Consider the following 24,468-nt stretch of genomic DNA (forward strand, 5'->3'; position numbering starts at 1 on the left):
AACTATAGCGAGAGGTTTAATAGGCTGGGGCTGTTTTCTCTGGAGCGTTGGAGGCTGAGAAGTTTATAAAATCATGAGGGGCATGGATAGGATAAATAGACAAAGTCTTTTCCCTAGGATGGGGGAGTCTGGAAGTAGAGGGCACAGGTTGATGGTGAAAGGGGCAAGATATAAAAGAGACCAAAGGGGCAACATTTTCATACAGAGGGTGGTACATGTATGGAACGAGCTGCCAGAGGAAGTGGTGGAGGCTGGTACAATTGAAACATTTAAGAGGCATTTGGATGGGTATATGAATAGGAAGGGTTTGGAGGGATACGGGCCAGATGCTGGCAGGTGGGACTAGATTGGATTGAGATATCTGGTTGGCATGGGTGAGTTGGTCTGAAGGGTCTGTTTCCGTGCTGTACATCTCTATGACTCTATCTCCAGCATCTGCAGTAATTTATTTCCATTTGGTGATGTTGGTTGAGAGATAAACATTGACCAAGGCTCCCATGCATGCTCAGTGCATTTCTTTTCAATAGTCCTCAATGCAAACTTTATATTCACACAAGAACAGAGAAAGGACCTTGGTTAATACTTCATTCAAATGGCTACCAGAAGGAAAAGCCAATAAAACTTAAAAATGATTATCAGTGGTCAAAACTGGAGTTCTGCTTTAAGGTGTACAAGACCAATTCAGACCAGTGTCCAATCAAACAAGATTTATTGGTTCTTCCATCTCTTTCCTGCACTTTAAAGCTCTTTGTTTGGAGATTGGATGCATTTCCTTAGCATTACCCCTCACAGTCCCACCTTTAACTGCAATTGCAGAAGAGCAGCCCTGTGTACTTTTACGATCTTTATCCTGGCCGTCTTGAATAAAGTTGGAATTATACTAAATTGTGGTTTGGACCTATACCTGCTTGGGATTGCTTTTACTCTAAGTTATTTAGATTTAATATTGAATTCTTACAGCAAAGCCAATCAGTCTGAAAGAAGTTTGAAGCTTAGTTCAAGATTAAACCAGGCTCTCTACCATTTCACCAACACTCAGTTTCAATGGCTAGTACATCCTAGGGCCACATTTTTGGCATTGCCAATTCTCAAAGATTGCTGAAGGACTTTGGCTTTAGGTTTGAAATAGTGGTGTTTTAGTGTTTGCAACTTTGTGAATGAGTTGTGTTTGTTTTCTGTATTTGTTTTGCACAGGAAAAGGGGAAGAGTCCTATCCTGACCTCCTGGCACTGTTCATCGCTGTCATTGTGACAGCCATCGTTTCCTTAGGAGTGAAGAATTCCGTAGGGTTTAACAATGTGCTGAACATCATCAACTTGGCTGCTTGGGTCTTCATCATGTTCTCAGGCCTGTTCTTCATCAATAGCGCCAACTGGGATGAAGGGAGGTTTCTACCTTTTGGATGGTCTGGGGTTAGTAACAACCCCTTCAGTTTATTATTAAGCAATTCCATTTGGGTGAAATGGGGTGAGATTAGTTTTCAGCAGTAGCAGAAATGTTCGATAGTAAATTGGATGCCTTTTTAATTATGACTAATTTTCCTTTCCAACAGTAAAGTAATTTTGAGTGAAATGGGATACAGGGCTGCTAATTCTCTATTGTCTGATTCTGCTACTGGCGAAAGCTGCTTACATTTGCAAACTGTTTTCTAAAATCTGTGTCTCCTACTATGGCTTATTAAGTAAATTCTAAATCTCCTCATTAATTGAATTATTTTTGTACAACAATATATTGATTGATATATTAGACCAGATTTTGTTGTCGGTGTTCAAGTGATGAAGATCACTAAAGACCTCAGTGGAATCTAGTGATCTATGCAGCCTCAATGCGCTTTCCTGACATTAATTTTATTTTGACTTCTGGAGATCTCTGTCCAGTAGTGTTGTCATCAAACAAAGTAAGCAGCCAACAACACTGCAGAATTGTCACTGACAGCAACCCAGGAACTAAACAAAAATGCTGATCATCCATAATATTTTAATCATTTCACAAGGAATGCAATAAAGGTTGGGACATACACATTTGATTTAAATGTAAACTAAAATGCTACAAGCAATCTTTACTTGTCTCAGTCAAGTAACCTCTTATTCTTCTAAACTCCTGTGGATACAAGCTCACCCTGTCCAACCTTTCCTCACAAGCCAACTAATGCATTCTGGGTGTTAGTCAAGTCAACCTTCTCTGAACTGATCCCAACATATTTGCTATCTTTTTAAAGTAAGGAGAGCAACTCTGTACATAGTATTCAAGATGCAGTCTCATCTGTTTCATGTATAACTGAAGCAAATTCTTGTCACAGTAAATTCTAATTGTTTTCCTAATTTCTTGCTGTACCAGTATAGCAACTTTTTATGACTCATGCACTCAACCCTTCTGCACTATAGAGCTTTGCAATATTTCACCATTTAGGTTCTTTTTTTTGTTCCTGCCAATTTTACATTTTCCTGCATTTGACTCCATTTACAAGATCTTGGTCCACTCAATTAATTGAACTATATAACTTTGTAGTGCCCTACATTCTCTTCACAACTCACTGTCCTACCTTTCCTTGATTCATCAGCAAGTTTAACAATCATACCGCCGGTCCCTTCATTCAAATCATTTATATAAATTCTAAAAACTGAGGCCCAGCACTGATCCTTCTGGCACATTACTCATTCCATCATGCTAACCAGAAAATGACCTTTTAATGCTTCTTCCCTGATTCATGTTTACTAACTAATCTTCTATTCCTGCAAACATATTAAATATGCTTTTAATTTCTACAAGAACCTTTGATGTGAAACCTTATCAAATGCCTTCTAGAAATCTAAGTACAATGCATCCATTGGTTCCACTTTTATCCTTAGCAAATGTTTCAGTCTCAAAGTGCTCCAATAAATTGACTGAACATGATTCCCCTTAAACGAACTCATGTTGTCCCTGCCTATTTACCTTGAACTTTAAGTGCCTTGCTGTAACATCTTTAATAATATCTTCTGACATATTCACAGTGACAGATATTCAACTAAATTACCTACAGTTTCCTGCTTTCTGTTTCTATCCCTTTTTGAGTAAAAGTTGTTACATTAAATAATTTCCATTCTAATAGAATCTTCCTTTTAGAAAATTAAACCCAATGCATCAACTAGCGACATCATTAAGAGGGCAAGAGAGGACTGAAGATGCTGAAAATCACAATCGAGAGTGTGGTGGTTGAAAAGCACAGCAGGTCAGGCAGCAACAGAGGAGCAGGAGAATCAGGGATTTTGCCTGAAACGTTGATTCTCCTGCTCCTCAGATGCTGTCTGACCTGCTGTCCAGCACCACACTTTCGACTGACATTGTTTCAGACCTGAGGAAAACATTCATCAGGACTCAGGGAGTGATCAGCTACAGCCTCACCAATTTGCTCAGGACTACATCCCTGATGATTGTGATTTCTTAATTTCTTCACTCCCACAGTTTTTGATTTACAGCTATTTCTGGGATTTTACTTCTATTTTTCATAGTGAACACCCAAGTAAAATGTCTGTTCATCTCCCCATTTCCTTATTTTCCATTATTATTTCGCAAGTTCACTTTCTATAGGGCTAATGCTAACTTTGTTAACTCTTCACATTTTACATATCCATAGAAAAATATGTTATCTGTTTTGATAGTTATAGCCAACTTTCCCTCATATTTTATTTTCCCCATATTTGCACCACCGCTACCTGATTTAGTGCATCAATGCCACCTCTCCTGTAGCCCAACAAAGATCTCCATGAAAGAATAGAAGCTCCAACTCAGACAAGATTTGGAGATGCTGGTGTTGTACCGTGGTGTACAAAGTTAAAAATCACACAACACCAGGTTATAGTCCAACAGGTTTAATTGGAAGCACTAGCTTTTGGAGTGCCACAACCACCTGATGAAGGAGCAGCATTCCGAAAGCTAGTGCTCCCAATTAAACCCTGTTGGACTATAACCTGGTGTTGTGTGATTTTCAACTCAGACAAAATCTACCAGGAAGACTACCTCATCAACCTTTAACTCGTCATGAATCTGACAGTATATATTGTTCATTAACTGTTGGGTTAATTGCAAACGTACAATTTAATTGAGTGTACTTGTGCTTTAATGAATACACTTGATATGCTAACACTTTAAAATAGTTTCCAATGTTTGCATTCAGAAAGTTTAATCTAACTGCAAACTTAATTCCCTACTTTCATTTCACTCTTGAGAAGCTGAAAATTTGACTCCAGCACAACTAACTCCAAAACCCTACCTCATTTCCCATTGCTCATACCAGTTGTAAAATTCTGACCATAAAGTTTCATTTTCAGGACTAGAAAGATTGCTCAGAAAACCTTATGATTTAATTTAGTACATCCTGTGAATTCCAATTAGAACATGTCCAACAAGGCATACCTTTTTCTAGGGTTTTTAACGGAGACAGCATGATCATAAGAAGTGAAGGTTGCTAATTTTGCTATGCTAATTGAGCATGAACTTGTGCATGCTCCAGATATTATTGAAAGCAGCTGAAGTTAATTGGAGCAGTATTGACAAAGTAGTTTGTTCGTGCTTAATAGATGAAAAAGTCCAATGGGTGATTTGGCAATGAGGGAGAAAGAGCATTTCTGGATTTCAAAAAAATCGAAGTGGGTTATATGAGCTCTCATTGGCGCAGAGACAGTCCCTCTACTTCTGAGACAGAAGGCCCAGGTTCAAGTCCTACATGCTTGAAAAGTTCATAATAACATCTCTGAACAGAAAATATGTAAAATGGATTCTGTCTGTTGTGGTGCACTGTTGGTGTCCCTACCTTTGAGGCAGGGGGCCTGTGTTCAAATCCCATCTCCTCTAGAGGTGTATCATAACATCTCTGTACAGGCCATTTCGAAAAGGGCACAATTATGGACGATGGAGTGCAATGTGGCATGTTTGCAAGACCACAGACTGGTTTACCCTTGGAAAAGTGGGCCAATTTGTAGTATAGTTGTCTGTGTTTATACCAGACTGTGGATTGTGAATAACTAAATGTGGAAGACGGACCAACTTCTTCTTACTTTACTGGATGAATATTTATCAAATTAATGAAAGTTCATGTTCATTCAAGTAATTTCTAAAATGTTTACATATCCAGTACTTCAACATTGCAATGGGACAATTGCTGATCGCAACCTATGGATTTTCACATTTTACTGTGCAAAGTCTAGAAGTTGCTGTCAGTTTGCCAGCAATAACCATGAGGACAAACAGTTTTGTCGTCATTGCAAATACAAATTCAGGTTATTACATTTCTGTCTCCAACAAACAGAAGATGAGTGACACCGAAATGGTTTGACCGCTGCAGATGCCCGTAGAGTCGTTTCATCTAATTTGTATTAATATGATGTTCCTTTGTATCAATCTGAAATTGAATTATTTTAAGTGGTTTCCTGGCTGTGATTCAATAGCAGCCACAGTCAGTTACTCCAATGTATTATGCCAGAGTTTTGGAAACGGAACCAGCTTGTTTACAACAACGTGGCTACTTAGCTTATTAGCTTGGATGTATTCCAAAAAAAACCTTACATTGGTTTACAATGCAGCTGCTTCCCTGTTGCTCTGTGTTCAGCTTTGAACTGGTATTTGACTCTGTGCTAAAAGACAGCTGAGTCCCAGGAACTGGAAGGGCCTAAAAGGTATAAGGTCGGCCAAAATGATTTCTTCCCGCAAAAAGCAAGGCAAACAAGAAGCATTACTTTTGGAGAAGAAATTGAAATGTGGGATGTAACGAAACAGGTCTTAGTATTGCACTGTCCAATGGGATCTGATTAGTCCTTGGGTTGTACGGGGATGTTACATATTATGAATTGCAGATAAGTGCAAATCTTAAAAGAATTTCAAACTTGAACCTGGTCCTGATCATTGTCACCAACAGCAGTGCAAGATGGGAGTTTTCACTCAAATAAACACTACAATATTTGGATAACAAGAATACTGGAAGTACAATAGACACATCCTGTAGTTGTTTCTGATTTAAAATAATAATCAGCAAATCTGGAAATCTGCACGTCATCTGAGCTTGATTCTTAGAATGACTTACAAGTGTGCCAATACTTCTTGCACTGTTACCTCATGTTAAATTAACTTCCTTGGTGAAACATCATACAATAAAATATCAAATTATTCCTTTGCATTGCACAAGAGGAAAGGATTTGTGTTGTACAGTATTTTTGAAGGTGACATGCCTTTTCCACTTCATCAATTTTGGTGAACTTCAGTTGTTATCTTTGGCGATAGTCCATCAATTTGGAATCACTGCTACTCGTGTTAAACAGGCCCTTCAGCCCAACCAGTCCACACCGACCCTCCAAAGAGTAACCTACACAGACCCACTTCCCCTCTGACTAATGCACCTAACATTATGGGTAATTTAGCATGGCCAATTCACCTAACCTGCACATCTTTGGACTGTGGGAGGAAACCGGAGCACCCGGAGGAGACCCACGCAGACACGAGGAGAATGTGCAAATTCCACACAATCACCCGAGGCTGGAATCGAACCTGGGACCCTGGTGTTGTGAGGCAGCAGTGCTAACCACTGAACTCCCCCTAAAAGGCAGTTTCAATGTAAATTATGCAATACTGAAAGTATTAGATTAGATTCCCTACAGTGTGGAAACAGGCTGTTCGGCCCAACAAGTCCACACCGACCCTCCAAAGAGCAACCACCCAGACCCATTCCCCTACACCTAAAACTAGGAGCAAATTAGCATGGCCAATTTACCTAACCTGCACATCTTTGGACTGTGGGAGGAAACCCACACAGACACAGGGAGAATGTGAAACTCCACACAGACAGTTGCCCAAGGAGGGAATCGAACTCGGGTCCCTGACACTGTGAGGTAGCAGTGCTAACCATTGAGCCACCGTGCCACCCCTTTTTGAAACAGGCCCTGCAGCCCAACAGGTCCACACCAACCGTTCAACGATTAACCCGCCTAAACCCATTCCCCTACCCTATATATACCCCTGACCATGAGCAATTTAGCATGACCAATTCATCTAACCTGCACATCTTTGGATTGTGGGGGGAATCCGGAGCACCCAGAGGAAACCCACGCAGACACAGGGAGAACATGCAAACTCCACACAGACAGTCACCCGAGGCGGGAATTGAATCTGGATGAAAGAATTGCAGGTATTGATGCTAAGTGTGCAGATGATACAAAAACAGTAGAGCAACAGGTAGCGTTGATGAGTTGGGAGGCTGCAGAAGGACTTGGACAGGCTAGCAAAGTGGGCAAAGAAGTGGCAAAGTATGAAGTTATACTATTTGGTAGGAAGAATAGAGACATAAACTATTTTCTAAATGGGGAAAGGCCTCAGAAATCTGAAGCACAAATAGACTAAGGTGAACGAGCTGAGGATTCTCTTAAGGTTAACATGCAGGTTCAGTTGGCAATTAGAAAGACAAATACAATGTTAATATCCATTTGAAGAGGGCTAGGACATAAGAGCAGAGATGTACTGTTGAGGCTGTATAAGGCTCTGGTCAGACCTCATTTGGAATGCTATAAGTAACATGGAGTCCAGTACCTAAGGAAAGATGTTCTAACATTGGAGGGGGTCTGGATTAGGTTTACAAGTCAATCCTGGAGATGAAGGACTTATCATTGGACGATAAAAACTGAAAGCCCTGTGGATGCTGTGAATCAGAAACAAAACCAGAAGTCGCTGGAAAAGCTTGGCAACTCTGGCAGCGTCTGTGAAGAGAAATCAGAGTTAATGTCTCAGATCCAGTGACCCTTCCTCAGAACTGATGGTAATTAGGAAAATGTTGGTTTATATGGAGAAGATAGGGTGGGGGAGGGTGCAGGGAGCGAACAATGGGTGGAGATAGAGCTAAAAGAGAGATGAGAACAGTTGGGTAGATAAAGGAATGGATAACAATTCAGTTAGGAGGGTGAATGGCTGTTAATGGAGACTGTTAGTGGCCAATAGGTACTGTGTAATGGTAGTCTGTGTAGTAAGTGGTAGGGAGGTAGGACATGGGAGAGTTCAGGCCCTAAAATTATTGAACTCTATATTGATTCTAGAGTGCTGCAGGGACCCCAAGCAGAAAATTAGTGTTGTTCTTCTAGCTTGTGCTGAGCTTCACTGGAGCACTTTTGCAAGCCTGAAGCAGAGATGTTGGCCAAGGAACAGGGTGGTATGTTAAACTGGCAGGCAACTGAAAGTTCAGGGTATTTTTTGCAGGCAGAATGTAGGTGTTCTACAAAGCTGTCCACCAGTCCAAGCTTTGTTTCCCCAATGTAGAACAGACCACATTGAGAGCAGCAAATGTATTGGACTTGATTGAGAGAAGTGCAGATAAAGTGCTGCTCCAACTGGAAGGTATGTTTGGACCCTTGGAAACTGAGGAGGGAGGAGGTAAATAGGTAGGTGTTATGCCTTCAGTGGTTGCAGGGGAAGATGCTGTGAGGCTGTGGGAAATGTTGGGAGTGAAGGAAGAGTGGACTACCGTGTCTGGAGGGAAGGGTCTCTGCAGAAGGCGGACGGGGGTGGGGGGGGAGAATATGAGTCTGGTGGTGGCATCTCATTGGAGGTGGCAGAAACGGTAGCTGATGATCATCTTGATGTAAATGCTGGTGGGATGGTAGGTAAAGACAAGGGGAATCCTATCGCTGTTGCGGGAGGGAAGTGAGGGAGTGAGGGCAGAAGTGCAGGTAATGGGTCAGACCTAGTTGAGGGCCCTTTCAACAAAGATATGGGGGAAACTTCATTTCTGAGGCTCCCTTTTTGAAGTTGGCTTCTTCCCCTGGGCCATGACCCCACAATGGCACAACAGGCCATTGTATCAACTATGGTCACTGACCTTATTTCATCTAGTGAACTCCCCCTGGCCCCCATTGCTTCTAAGCTGACAGTCCCTCAGCCCTGCACAGCTTCTACCTTCTTCCGAAAATCCACAACAGGACTGCCGGGCAGATCCATTGTTTCAGCCTGCTCCTGCCCCACAGAAATCATCTCTTCCTACCTTGACTCAGTCTTTTCTCTTCTGGTTCAGACTCTTCCAACATACACCGGGGTGATTCCTCTGACACTTTTCACCAGTTTTGGAATTTCCAGCTTGCAGGTTCCAGCTACCACCTCTTTACCATGGATGTGCAATTCCTTTACACAACCATCCCCCACCAGGATGGTCTCAGGGCTCTCCGCTTCTTCCTGGGGCAAAGGCCTAAACCGTACTCATCCACCAACACCCTCATCCAGTTGTCCAAGCTCATTCTCACTCTCAACAGCTTCTCTTTTAACACCTCTCATTTTCTTCAGGTCATGGGTATGTGTGTGGGTCCCAGTTATGCTTGTCTCCTTTTGGGGCTGGAATATTTATTGTTCTAGTCCTACTTCGGCCCCCACCCACAACTCTTTCTCTGACATATCAATGATATCATCGGTGCTGCTTCCCTCCTTCAGAATTGGAAAAGTTTGTCGATTTCCCTTCCAATTTCCGCCTCACCCTTTCCCATCCAATTTCCACCTCACCCTCACTTTCACTTGATCTACCTCTGACTCCTCCATTCCCTTCCTCAACATTTCTGTTTCCATTTCTAGGGATAGACGGTTACTTTACACCCACTGACTCACACAGCTAACTGGACAACATATCCTCACACCCTGTGTCCTCTAAAGACTCCATTCCATTCTTTCACTTCCTCTGTCTCCATTGCATATATTGCAATCAGGCCAACTTTGACACAGGGCCCTCTGAACTGTCCACCTTCTTCCTCAACTGAAGATTCCCCAGCACCGTTATCGGCAGGAACTTCAACTGACCTATCTCCTACACTTCTGCCCTCACTCCCTATCTTCCCTCCCGCAACAGTGATAGATTTCCCCTTGTCCTTACCTACCATCCCACCAGTATCCACATCCAGATAATCATCAGCTGCCATTTCCATCACCTACAGCGAGATACCACCACCAGACACATGTTCCCCGCCTCTCACTTTTTCACCTTCTACAGGGACTGTTCCCTCCAGGAGACTCTGGTCCACCCTTCCTTCACTCCCAACACCCCCTACATCCTCAGAACACCTTCCTCTGCAGCTACTGAAGGTGTAACACCTGCACGTTTACCTCCTTCCCTCCTCAGGGAAGGACCCAAACATACCTTCCAGTTGGAGCAGCACTTTGCCTGCATTTCACACAATCTTGTGTACTGCATTTACAGTTCACAATGTGGTCTCCTCTGTATTAGAGAAAATGAAATGTTCTGCCTGCTTAAAAAAAAACCCTGAGCTTCCAGTCGTCTGCCAGTTTAACACACCACCCTGTTCCGTGGCCAAGATCTCTGTCTCAGGCTTGCTGTCTCAGTGAAGCTCAACACAGGCTGGAAGAACAACACCTTATTTTCTGCTTGGGAACTATGCAGCCCTCCAGACTCAATATCGAGTTCAATAATTTTAGGGCCTGAACTCTCCTATGATCTAATTCCCCACCCTACACACCAGGCCTTACTATCACATTGTCTGACATTACATACTACCAATTGTTAGCCATTAACAGTCTCCATTAACAGCTATTCATAGTCCTAGCCAGACTGTTATCCACACTTCTGTCTACCCAACTGCTCTTCTCTCTCTTTCAGCTCTATTTCCAGTTATCATTCACTCCTTGTCCCCTCCCCGCACCCAATCTTCTGCGTATAAACCAACATTTTCCTAGCTACCGTCAGTTCTGAGGAAGGGTCACCATACCCAAAGCATTAACTCTGATTTCTCTTCACAGATGCTGCCTGACCTGATGAGCTTTTCCAGCAACTTCTGTTTTCGTTTGTGACTGGAAGAACTGTTAAGGACTCTGTATCTGTACACAATAGAGTTTAGAGGGATGAAGGAAGATCTGATTGAAATTTACAGAATACTGAGAGACCTGGAAGAGTGGATTTGGAGAAGAGGTTTCTGCTAGTAGGAGAGATTCAGACCAGAGAGCTCAGCCTCCGTGTGAAGAGGCAACCTTTTAGAACTGAGATGAAGAGGAACTCCTTTAACCAGACGATGTTGAATTTGTGGAATTCATTGCCACAGAAGGTTGTGGAGGCCAAGTCACTGAGTGTATTTAAGACAGAGTTAGATAGGTTCTTGATTAGTAAAGGAGATTGAATGTTAAGGGGAGAAGACAAGAGAGTCGGGTTGAGAAACATATCAGCCATGATCGAATGGCAGAGCAGACACAATGGGCTGAAAGATCTAATCTTGCTCTTAAGTCTTATGATATTATAGGATTTGAGCACCCAATCTTTGGCCATAATGCTTCATCTCCATTATACTTTTCTTGGAGACTGCACCTGCTTCTGTATGTCCGATATTCAATTGAGACTAAGGAGTTAGGTAACAGTACGAGGAAACAGTAATAGGTCAGTGCAGATACTAATCAATGGAAATGGTGTGTGGTTAAGGTCATGGAGATGATGTGAGATCAAGGATGAGTGTAGATACTAATGAATGGAAATGATGTGAGGTCATGGGTTAGTGTAGTTACAAATCACTGGAATTTGTATAGAAATAAAAATAAAAATGATAAAATATTTAGAAGTATTATTAAGTTTTACGAGTACCCTCTGACAAAGCAAGCCAATGTGCTCAGGTATGTCCCCATCTGGATGGGGGCAGGATTCTGCCTCCACTCTACTCACAACACATTGCCCATCACTATCTCACAACTGGGGAAGGTTTAATTAGTTTTCCTGACTAAAATAGCAGGGACCTGTGAATCCCAGCGCCATCAAAGGTTAACTGGGTCTCAATTTTTGATGTTTTTAAATCACTTTAACAACTGAACTGGTCCATCTGAAAGACAGACGGATAGAAACTGGGAACTGGGATGAATTTTGAATAGTTATAGAGACTGGTTAGGCCACAGATAAAATATTCTGTGCAATTCTGCTTGCTGCACCATTGGATGATACAATTGCACAGGAAATGGCGCAGAGGAGGTTCACCAGGATATTGCCTAGGATGGAAAATCTCAGTTATGAGGAGAGACTGGATGGATTGGATTTGTTTCCCCTGAAGCAGAGGAGTCTGAGGGGATATTTGATTGACACATATAAAATTATGAGAGGTATCGATCGGTAGATCGTGAGAATCTTTTCCCTAAGGCAGGTGTATGTAAGACCAAACAGCAGAAGCTTCAGGTGAGAAATAATTAGTTTAGAAGAGATGTAAGGAAAAGGTTTTCCATCCAGAGACTGATAGAAATATGGAATATACTGCTTGACAATGTTTTGGAGGCAGATACTCTTGTGACATTTAAGAAGAATCAGCACAAGAACTTAAAATGCCAGGGCGCAGCAGGCTGTAGAACCATATGCAGGTAAATGGGATTGGTGTAGGTTGGAGTTTGTTGGTCAACATAAACACGGTAGGCTGAAGGGCTTGTTTCTATACAGTCTGACTTTGACCACTTTCACAATGCCAGCATTAGCATGATGATTGAATGGCCCCATCTATATTGTAAGACTTCATGGATTTCATTCTATGAAAGAAAGACTTGCATTTATACAACTCCTTTCATAATTTTATGACGTCCCAAAGCCTTTAACCGGCAATAAGTGTTTTTTCTTCAAAGTATGGACATAGTTTCAACTTAGGAAAAATGGCAGTCAATCTTTGCATAGCAAGATCCCAAAGATACCAATTATCAAATGTCCTGATAATTGCATTACCTAGAGGTTACATACGGACCATACTTTTCAATAGTTAAGTACATCGTCAGGACTAAACTGGTTGAGAGCACTCCATCTAAGCCACAACCGATACATCTGTTACGTTGATTGCTGTCAGGGTTTCCCTCTAAATCTCTATAAAGAATGTTTTTACTCCTAACGATTTTTAAAAGTTTCATAATCCATTGATTACAGGTTCTCCAGGGTGCAGCAACGTGTTTCTATGCATTCATTGGCTTCGACATCATTGCCACGACAGGAGAGGAAGCAAAGAGTCCAAACACTTCCATCCCATACGCTATCACTGCATCTCTGGTGATCTGCCTGACAGCATACGTGTCTGTAAGTGAAAATAATTTCTGTGGTTAAATGTGATCTAAATTTCCAATACTTCATAAGATTTCTGTATCCAAACCTCTGCTTTACTCTTCCCCTTTATGACACTGTAACCAGTCCCTTTTCTAATATCTCATTAGACTTTGTATCAAATTTGATAATGCACCTGTAAAAAACCTTGGGACCTTCAGCTAAGTTATTGGGACTATATATGTGCAAGTTATTGTTCTTTTATCTATGTAAATGTATTAGCATTATCATCTTCCTGTGGAGGCTTATGAATCTAGGCACAACTTCATTTGTAAATTATATCTCTAAGCCCTCCTGGTTAGTAATCAAATCTGGTCCAGGTAGGCCCAAGGTTGAGTATTTGGCTTGCATTAAACTAATTGTTGGTCATTCAGGTTTCTATCTATTGTCTTACCTTTGACCTAAATGCATCTGGGAATGGTCAGCTTTTCACCTCCTGATTGTGATCCACTGAGTATGTCCTTCATAGTCAGAAGGATTGAGCTCAGCTGTGCGCATCTCCATGGGATTATTTTCAACACTCCCAAGATGGTTGAGGGGTTTGCTCAAATTGAAAGTCAGTCTCCAGAACACAGCTGCAAGCAACAGACAGAAGTGTCATAGGGATTTGAAACATAATTGTAAACATTGTAACTTTTCTTTGAACATTTACAATGATTTTAGCAGTGGAGATATGGGGAAAAAGGCATTGTTTTTGCCAAAATAATCAGATTGGGAAATAATGGATTCTGTTCCCAATTGGTCATGGGAAGACAGCATACCTGGTGGACAGACCATTGGCAGGTTAGTGGTTTGAGGAGGGGCACCATGTGATGATACATAAACCTTAGTTTGTGGTCAATAACCTACCCATGCTCCTCGTCCATTCTCAAACATATAGAATGAATTTTAATGTTTTACTCCAGGAGATGCCTGGAGAGGAAAGGCGATTCATTCTATTGTTCAGTGACTCAGCAGATAGGCCCAAACCTAAAAGATAAAATATGATTAAAAGGAAAAATGGGGACTATGCACAATAGAAAGTAACAGCAAACTTGAGGAGAGAGTAAAAAAAATTAAATTGAAATCCAAACATTTGCTGGGTTCATCATGTGAAATCAGGTGACAGGAACTATTTAGACAATTATCAGCATTTTTTTCTTTAAAGGAGGAGTTGAGGGGTGGTAAAATAGGGATGAAACAGTTTGAAACGCTAATAATAGGGAAGGTGTTTCCACTTTCAGAATTACATGATAATGCCACTAATAATCCAATTTTATCCAGAGAATGGTGAGAACATGGAACTCACTACCAGAGGCAGCAGTTGAAGTGATTAATGTAATTACATTTAAGGGGAAGTAAGATAAACGTAAGGGAAAAAGGAATGCACGGATGTGTTAATGGATAAGATGTTGAGGAGTGGGAGGAATCTCATGTAAAGCACAAACACTGACATGAACCTGATGGGTTGAATAGACTATTTCTGTATTGTAAATATTTTGTATTATTCTACAGTTCATCATTCCCCCAGAAGCATAACCAAACTACCTTGACATTGCAGTTGAAACAAAAGCAATCAATTCCATCCCCTGACCCTGTTTCACCATTCTATTAAATCATGGCTGATAGGTATCTTAACTACATTTCACTTAATTTAAAAGAAAATCTATTTCAGATGTGACAATTTCCCACAAGCTTGCTTTGGTTTGGATTCTCGCATAAAATATCCATTCATTTATAGGAGAATATCGGAGAAGGAAACAATTATTTGGTTCCTTGAACTTTGTCAGTTTTTCAATTAGACCACGGCAATCTGTGACCACTCTCCAGTTTACATTTGTCCCATTTACATTTGAATAGCAAAAAATACAATTGTAGTTTTAAAGTGAACAGTAATCTAGCATCCAAATTTTTGGACAAGGAGTTTTGAAATTTCATTCATGACTTTTAGACTATGACCCCTGTAACCCACATTTCTAAACCAAATCTACTTTCCATATAGCCTCATTGTTCCTCCCAGTATAGAACATAGAACATAGAACAATACACTGCAGTACAGGCCCTTTGGCCCTCGATGTTGAGCTGATCCAAGCCCACCTAACCTACACTAGCCCACTATATTCCATATCTTGCAACTTTTGATCAAATCAGTCTTTAACTGTCTGAAGTCCAGAAAATACAATCTTGGTTGGGTAATTTCTCATCATAATCGACTGTGTCAGATTGGTAAAGTAATTTCTTTTAAGAGCATTTCTTTTAAGATGACTCGGTCCCTTCTGAGGTCCAGTACCCAGACTGCTAAGTATCTAAATATGTTTAACTTGTTGGATTTGTCATACACTACTACTGCACAGATAATTTAGAATTGAGATTTCTTTACAGTTGAAGAAGCTATGTGAAATGAGACAAATAATGGAAGCTTGTACACAGGGCACACAGTTTCTTTCCCATATCAATTTACAGAATGGTTCTCAGAGAAAAAGCAGATGCGTCAGCACTCCATCTAGCCTATTAACCTGAACCGATACTCCATGTCCAATTCCTGACCCAAATCAGGAACCAACCTCTCTACTAATGTCAAAATACCGTGGATACTAGAAACCTGAAACAAACACAGAATGCTGGAGAAATTCAGTCGGCCTGGCAGTATCTGTGGACAGAGAAACAGTGTTAGCATTTTGAGTCTGGTATGACTCTTCTTCAGGACAATTCTGAAGTCATTCCAAACTCAAAACATTAACTTTGCTTCTATCTCCATGGGTGCTGCAAGATCCACTCAGTTTCTACAGCATTCTGTGTTTGTGCCAGTCTCTCTGAGCCTGACCCATTTCTCCTCTCAGCAAACACATTCAAGACTTATTTTCAATAAGTGTTTGATGGCAGTGGCTCTGTTTACCTCTTTGCCTGGCCCTAGATCTCGCTTCAATCTGCCTTCCATTCTTCTAAGACCTCAATCCTGCTTCTACATTTCCTCATAAGAATGGCAGTTCCCAGTTTTGCCTGCACAGCAATTCTGAATACAAGTGTGTTTCTCGTAAAAAAAACATAAAAATTCACACAATTGCCTTGTGTTCCCTCAATTAAAGCTTTAAATATAAGTCTAATTGAGCATTGGAGGCATCACATGCAAGATTTAGAATGATGTTCACTTTGCCACTTTTGTTATCCAGTAATGGTTGGGTATGGGACCATTGACTGGTTTTCCCCTTCCTCATTTCAGCCCCATTGGCCCCATTTCTTTTATAAGGCTTGTGAACATGGACCAGGAATGAACTTGACCTTGCTAACATCTGGGTTGGGGGTTTTTCATTGTTATACATATGGAGCCTTCAATTGTAGCCACAGAATCTCTCGAACAGAACAGCCATTGTCTTCTGGATTGCATTGCTAGTTGAATATCCAATCTGAAAGATGTTGAGTGAAGGAGAAAACTGAGACAAGAAGGTGAATAACACAGCTGATATCTGGCTGAGAGCCTCCCTGACTGTTCCTGTTAAATGTTCCATTGCATTTATTTCAGCATTCACACTGTACTCTACAGCAATATGCTCCAGTTGAGCAGTTGCCAGAAGTCCCTCCAGTAATACGCAAGCAGATGGGATAGAATAACAGACATACAATGGTAACAGAGATATCTGAATATAGACCTAACATCAAACCATTAACAGATTGAAATAAACTCTAATATACTGTAACAACATTTATTAAAATACATACTTTAATGAGTAATTTAAAAGGAATTATTGAAATGTGTTTGTTCAAACATTAAGATCAAGACAAGTTAAAATTAGTAAACTTTTTACAATAATGAAAGGAGGTTGATATTGGTCACCCAAAGAGTGATCAATTTGTATCGTAGGTATTGAGTCAATGGTATTGAGATGGACATATATTGGTGCATTTCTGGAGAAAGAAATAATTGAGGAATATTGGAAGAATTTGGACAGGTGGATTTAAGGGATGTGGGAAGGTGGTTTTGAGGGATAGAGGGAGGAAATGAATTTGAGGGATTTGGGGAAAGTTGGGTTGGTGGGATTGAAGATTATCAAGAGATGACAGATAGGTGCTGATGGAATCAACATAAAACTGGCATAGATCAGTTGGGCTGAACAACAGGCTAATGATTTGATATAATTCTATATATGATAGGCCTTTCAAAAAGAAGATGATGTCCTGATATCCATCTTCTCATGGTCAGCTGTCATGGGAGTGCATCAGTTGCTTTAAGGTAGTCACTAGACTCTGCTGGTTAGGCCTCTGCCTGCTATAGATAATCTGTGGATGATGGTAAGTGTTCATTGTACCATATTACTGACAATGTTAAACGTCTGTCCTTCCTTTACTAGGTCAGTATTATCCTGACACTGATGGTGCCTTATTATGCCATTGACACGGAATCTCCACTCATGGAGATGTTTGTACTACACGGATTCCATGCAGCGAAGTACATTGTTGCTATTGGTTCGGTGGCAGGATTGACGGTCAGTCTCCTGGGCTCCCTCTTCCCAATGCCCAGAGTGATTTATGCCATGGCTGATGATGGTCTACTCTTCAGGTCGGTGGTCTCTCCTCACACTCTGGAACCTCACTTATGATGCAGGAGAGTATAACTGTGAAGGGAAGCAGTTTTGAGATTATTTACAGTTGGGGATATGAAATGAGCTACTGTCCTTCCCTCCACTACATCAACCATTCTGGCTTTGTCTCATTTTGCCACAAAAGTACACAATTGGTCTCATTGTCCAGCAGCCTAGTGAAAGAGCATGTCTATGTTATTATAGGGCATCTTGAGTGCTCACAGATGCAGAGTCCATAAATATTTTTAAAAGGTTACATATGAGATTCCAGCAGATGGACCACAGTGATAGATTATGCAGTCCATATAGGAAACTCACCAGCACAGCCAATGGGTCAAGTGGCTTCTTTTCTTCACACTCAGGAAATCTCGGATAAGTTGTGGCTTGGCTGTAAGTTAGAGTTCAACAATAACAGAGGTGTACCATACAACATATACATTGCATTTACAGACTCACTGTCATGACATTGAGAGATTCTTACTAATTCAGAATTTCTTTTAAATACATCGTTCTGTTATTCAAAGTGACCATTTGCAAAATGGAAACAGTTTAACTTCAGAAATCATACATTTTTACATCCTTAGCCTACATGTTGATGTTGTAAATTTTAGCCCAACTTTGTAACTCTGGCAATTATATTTGATCACGCTTTGTGATGTAGCTACGGATGTTTTACTCCAATAAACATATTATATAAATATAAGCTGTTGATATATAAAGATATGGAATATTTGAGATTAGAAGCAGAAATTCTTTTAAGTGGAAGCTATGTAAATTAGTGAGGGATGATGGAATAGAAGGAAATGAAGAAGGGTGGGAGGAGATTTGTAGGGAACATAAATACCAGAAAAGACTGTTTGACATAAACATCCTGCTTCAAAGCTGTAATCTATGTTTCTATAAGATCGTGCTGTAATATTTATGGTTATGGTTGTCTAGGTTTTTTGCCCATGTCAGTAACTACACGGAGACCCCAGTTGTGGCCTGCATTGTTTCAGGATTCCTTGCGGGTCTGCTTGCCCTGCTGGTCAGCCTACGGGACCTTATTGAAATGATGTCCATTGGAACCCTTCTAGCCTACACCCTGGTATCGGTGTGTGTTCTGCTTCTGCGCTACCAGCCTGAGAGTGACATTGATGGCTTTGTCAAGTTCTTATCAGAGGAAGGCACTAAGAAGAAGGAAGGAGTGCTAGCTGAGTGTGAGAAGGAAGCCATTTCCCCTATGAGTGAAGGGGAAGACTACACTGGCCTTGGGAAGAACACTTGTGGAGCAAAGAATCTGCCATCTTTGGGTGACAACGAAATGCTTATTGGGAAACAGGACAAGTCCAGTTATAGCGTGAATCATCCTAACTATGGTACCGTGGATATGAGCACAGGAATAGAAGCAGATGAATCTGAGAACATCTACTTAATAAAGCTCAAGAAGCTGATTGGACCTCGGTACTACACGATGAGGATTCGGCTTGGCCTGCCCAATAAGATGGATCGTCCGACCACTGTCACAGGACGCACAGTCACCACCTGTGTGATGCTACTCTTTGTCTTGATGTTTGTCTTCTGCTCTTTTGCCATTTTTGGGGAGGAGTACATCTATGATCGGAGCTGGTGGGCCATCCTGCTGATAATACTGATGGCATTGCTGATCTGCTCATTGGTCTTTGTGATCCTACAGCAACCGGAAAACCCCAAGAAGTTGCCATACATGGCTCCCTGTGTTCCCTTCGTGCCTGCATTTGCCATGTTGGTAAATATGTACCTCATGTTGAAGCTCTCCAGTATAACTTGGATCCGCTTTGCAGTCTGGTGTTTTGTAGGTAAGCGTGGTTAAATATTTCAGAGTACATTATTGATGCTGAAATTGGGCTAAGTATTCTAATTTCATCTTTAAATAAAATTCTGACTATGAATTAATTAGTGTCATCCATGCAGAAATATCACTGTGCTATTGTTTGAAATTTTAACAAATGCACTCTATATAGAAAGCCTCAAAGCTTTTTCTAGAAATTATAATTGGAATGTTGGAAGATTAATGACTGGACTTCCACAATGTCCCTTAGGTGACACCTGATTGATGGTTTTCTCTCTGCTGAATCCTAAGTAAATTTATGGTCAGTCTTAGCCCAGTCCTTTGATATTGGCCAAAAGGAGAATGAAAAGGGACAGTGAGAGAGACATTTTCTTATACAGAAACTTGTTTGAGCTTGGACAGTTGGGGGATGGTGTGGTGCGGGGTGGAGGGTAGCTGGGAGGCAGTGGCCTTACTCTGTTGTATAAAATCCACAGGTTTGATGGTCCTCCAATGTGCAACAAAAGGGCATCCACAAAAGGTGACACAAGTACTTCAAATCATACCTTGCAGAGGCCATAAAAACAGTTCTAATAAACACAAATGTTACAATGGTGCTGAGAGAATAGTAATCTCAAATTAAGACTCATGCACTTTATTAGAGAAGGGACTAAGTGGAAGCTAATGAGACCTGTGTCTAATCTGGCAGTGACCAATGCCAGTAATGGCAATGACTGTTCTGCAGATGTAAAATGAGCATAGCTTCATTGGCTCTAATTCCATGCTTAAAATCTGCTGTGATGTGGGGTTGTCCCATTTTTCAAGTATCCTTGGAAGCTACTGAAAACAGATCTTATGACCCTTACATATTGTCACAAAGGAATCTAAGACCAGATTTAGGCCAGTCAATGATATTGGATACCAATAGTTAAATGCCATGCTATGCTTAGAAATATTTAGAAAATATCATTTTTTTGTTGTTAAATTTAAATGCATGCAATTCTGGTCTACTTCCTATCTGAAGGATGTTGTGAAACCTGAAAATGTTCAGAAAAGATTTGCAAGGACGTTGCCAGAGTGGAAGATTTGAAGTATAGGGAGACACTGAATAGGCTGGGGCTGTTTTCCCTGGAGTGTCGGAGCCTGAGGGATGATCTTATCGAGGTTTATAAAATCATGAGGGTCGTGGATAGGATAAACAGACAAGGTCTTTTCCCTGGCGTGGGTGAATCCTAACTAGGGGGCATAAGTTTAGGGTGAGAGGGGAAAGATATAAAATGGACCTAAGGGGCAACTTTTTCACGCACAGGATGGTGCGTGTGTGGAATGAGGTGCCAGAGGAAAAGGTGGAGGCTGAAACAGTTACAGCATTTAGCAGGCAGCTGGATGGGTATATGAATAGAAGGGGTTTAGAGGGATATGGGCCAAGTGGTGTCAAATGAAACTAGATTAGGTTAGGACATCTGATCAGCATGGATGAGTTAGACTGAAGGGTCTGTTTCTGTGCTGTACATCTCTATGACTCTATGATTCTATGACTTTGCTGAAGTGAAGTAGCTGTGTCTCTTCTTCTCCACAGAATTCACTCTCTTTATCCGTGACTCCACTTAAATTCAACCGCTATCCTCCCCCACCTCTTGCCAAACCCCCAACCATGCCATCACAGGATTTAAGCTTAATAACCTTCTGTCAGGTGCTTGTGAGGCAAAAGCCCTGACATTCATCGGGTGACCTGCCTGTGAACTGAAAGCAGCAAGTTGTCCAAACAATTTTAATGAAGCCTAAGCATGCTTGGGTCCTGTTTGTTTGGGCATGCACTAAAGTGTCCTGTGGTCCCCAGCACTGAACCCTTTTGGACATAAAAATCTGCCTCCAAATATTATAGGGCATATATATATGTGATGTCACTGGCACAATAGGTTCACTGTGTTAGGCCTAGATTTTGTTTTCTCTTTTTAGCATTTTAAAATAAGTTAGTATTGTATCATGCACTATTTACTCTGAACTTGCTTCTTAATTCTCACCTTGTATTCACATTTCAATGTTGTCTCACTCAAATGCTACCTTTGTTCCCTTCATCAATTTGACAACCATCTGACATCTCTGTGCTCCTCAAATTCTGATCTCTTGAGCATTCCCAGCTTTACAAACTCCAAATTTGACAGCTAAGCTTTTAGGAATTCCTTCCCAAAGCATTCTCTTCCTCTCTTTCCTCAAGAGGTTCATTAAAACTTGCCTCTTTGACCAATCCTATCCTAATGTTGCCTTTTGTGGTGCAGTATCAAATTTAGTGGAAGCAGTTTGGGAGATTTTACTCCGTAAAGAGGTCTACATAATTGCAAGTTGCTGCCACCAAGATGATGACCCCAATCCACTTTGCAAACACAATTCTTGTACCCTTGAAAGGAGACGAAGGTTGGCTGAAATCAAAAGATGAATAATTTTCCCAAAAAGATAAAAGGGTGTCCCAGATACAAAACGTTGTTAGGCTAGATTTTTGTTGATTATTCTCCTCATCTTTTTGATCGTGTTAGCCCATATTGTGTAAACCCTTTATGTCTTCTCATTTGAAGGGCAACCAGGAAGTAACAATTAGAGAAAAATATGAAAATGCTAAAAGGAGATTTCCTGGGGAGAGCTCACATTAGGAGCATTTTCATAAATATTGAGCAACCTTTTCGTTTGGCAGGTAAATCACTCAAATGGATACAAATAAGTTAGTTGGCAAAAGAACAGTGGGATGGTGACAAAATAAATGTTGTTCAATTGTTGTTATAATTTGAAATGAAATAGTTATTTAGGATAGAAAGAGTTATAAAAGAGAACAAGGGTTGAAATGAATGGGATTGCTCTTTATCAGCGCCTTCTGTTCTGTATCATTCTGTGATTGATTCTCAAATGCCATGTTTAGCATTAGATATCAGCTGATTGCAGAAAGAAGAGGATTATTGAGGCCACTTGGTTCGAGATTAACTGGAAGCATTTATAAAATTACTGTTCCATAGAAAATGGTCATTGCTGACTTATCCTGCACTTATTGCCATTGAGATTGCTGCTAAGCCTTATCATGAATAGTCCCCTAGTATAGGCACACCCATAATACTCTTAGGAAGAGAGTTTCAGGGTTTTTACCCAGACAAGGTAAAGGAATAGATCCAGTCCCAAGTCAGGGAGGCGGAAGGCAATCTTACAAGTCATAGTGTTCCCTCAATAACTCAGATAAACTTGGTTGCCAAGGCAAAACTCTTCAGAGACCATGGGTCAGCAAGAATTGTGCCATAATTTCTAAACATAAATACCATTGAGACACTGGAAGGAACACACTCAGTAACCATCTTTATGGAACAGCTAGGGAGATGTGAGTTGTTGAATAGCCTTCCCTTGCTTTTTTTAAAAAAAGAAACTCCTCAAAATCATGTGGCACAGAAGGTCATTTCAGCCCATTGTCCCCCTGCTTGCTCTTTCAAAGAACCTTCCAATCACTCCATTTGCATTTCCCCACCTCCACAGTCCTAAGATATCATCACATCAAATATCTGATTCTCATCTGAATATAATTTTTGAGTCTGCTCCTGATGGCAGTTTTGTTTTCCCATTGCTAGGTTTACTCATTTATTTCGGATATGGAATTTGGAATAGTAGCCTGGAGATTGGAGCACGTCAGGAAGCCCTGAGCCAGAGCACGTATCAACGCTATGACGTGGATGACAGCTTCATGGTAGATGAGAGTTTTGCCTATCCAGAGGAAGAGGTGACTCAACACCAAGAGGAGTGGCCACCAGCAGAGCAGATGGGGTATCAGTCCCAGCAGGCAATGCCTGACATTGTTGGAAATCACAGGACCTACAACAAAGGCAGAAGTAAAGGGAAGTATGTCGGGAAATCAGAGGCACTGATTGCAAACGATGAGCTAGATAATTCCCCAGAGTAAAGGGTACTGAGCTAGATCTTGGACATGATCTCTTTTATATGAAAAAAAATGCTGTCACGTGACATTAAAAAAGGCAATGTGTTTGATTTTTTTCAAACTTCACTCTTTTCATTCTTAAAGGGTTGTCATTTTTCTGTATAAATGTTTGGCAAACTTTTATTGTTCAGGAAGACCAAAATTGTGTTATCACAGGGATATGAGTGGATGGGGTGATTCTGTGTAACTCATACTGCCCTGGAGTTTTATGTACTTACAATCATATTGCAAAAAGAATTTGCCAGATATTTATTGCAGTGCTCCTTTAATCAGTACATTAAGCCAAAAAAAACTTTCTTTTGGAAAGAATACACTCCACCCAATTGAAATCCCAATACATTACAATGAGGCGTGAGTGCGAATATTCCAGAATGACATTAAATTTAACACAAAGCCAAAAGGAAAGATCAAGTTGACATACATATTGCTATAATGTTGAACCTTGAGAGCAGAAAGTGTTGTGTCAGTTCATTGAGTACATTCTTATTATACGTTCAGAACTTAGTGAATGCTTGACCTTACAGACTTGATTAAGACCTGATAAAAGGCACTCAGCCTCAAAAATGTATAAAAGCAACATGTTGCCTTTTACAAATCTAGAACAACCCAGACTCAGTCTTTAATTTGTGCTAAAGTAGCCAGTTGTAATCAGAGTGCTGGCGGGTCAGGTTAGCAAAAGCCCCATTGTGCCTAGTTAGACAAGTGACAACATAATACAATCAGCCAAGTTCCTTGTCGTCTAACATACTGACCCCCCACTGTGCATACATTTTTATAGACGGGCTTGGATGGGATGCAACTCAGTGTTGACTACCCTGCTGATAATCACAGTCTTTTTGTTCAAGAATGAAGGAGGTGGACATTTGAAACTGCAGCCGCACTGTGTGTCACCATCTTGAGTCCAGAAACATCAAGCTGTGCAGATAAAGTGCAGATCACATCTGGTAAACAAAGATGTGTGGGGCTCTTAGGAATTATAGCATCTTTTACTGATTTAATGAGTGAAATTTACAACTTTAGTTCATTTCATAAGTAACAATTCCTTTATGATAGTAATGTTTGCTGCCCCTTCATCTTTCAACACTATATCTGTGCAGGCATG

The 24,468-nt window shown here is 40.8% G+C and overlaps 1 protein-coding gene across 1 annotated transcript in view; it reads left to right on the plus strand.

Moving 5' to 3' along the window:
• LOC132821474 (probable cationic amino acid transporter) overlaps positions 1 to 23,371 on the plus strand; it is a 47,032-nt gene extending 23,661 nt beyond the window's left edge. The window contains exons 3-7 of the mRNA XM_060834068.1: positions 1,195 to 1,412; positions 12,884 to 13,030; positions 17,380 to 17,588; positions 18,550 to 19,427; positions 23,002 to 23,371. Of these exons, the coding sequence (XP_060690051.1) occupies positions 1,195 to 1,412; positions 12,884 to 13,030; positions 17,380 to 17,588; positions 18,550 to 19,427; positions 23,002 to 23,330 (1,781 nt within the window). The 3' untranslated portion in view covers positions 23,331 to 23,371. The remainder of the gene's footprint in view (positions 1 to 1,194; positions 1,413 to 12,883; positions 13,031 to 17,379; positions 17,589 to 18,549; positions 19,428 to 23,001) is intronic.
• Positions 23,372 to 24,468: the final 1,097 nt, after the last annotated feature.

The sequence above is a fragment of the Hemiscyllium ocellatum genome, chromosome 13 (genome assembly GCF_020745735.1).
Source record: "Hemiscyllium ocellatum isolate sHemOce1 chromosome 13, sHemOce1.pat.X.cur, whole genome shotgun sequence".
NCBI lineage: Eukaryota > Metazoa > Chordata > Chondrichthyes > Orectolobiformes > Hemiscylliidae > Hemiscyllium > Hemiscyllium ocellatum.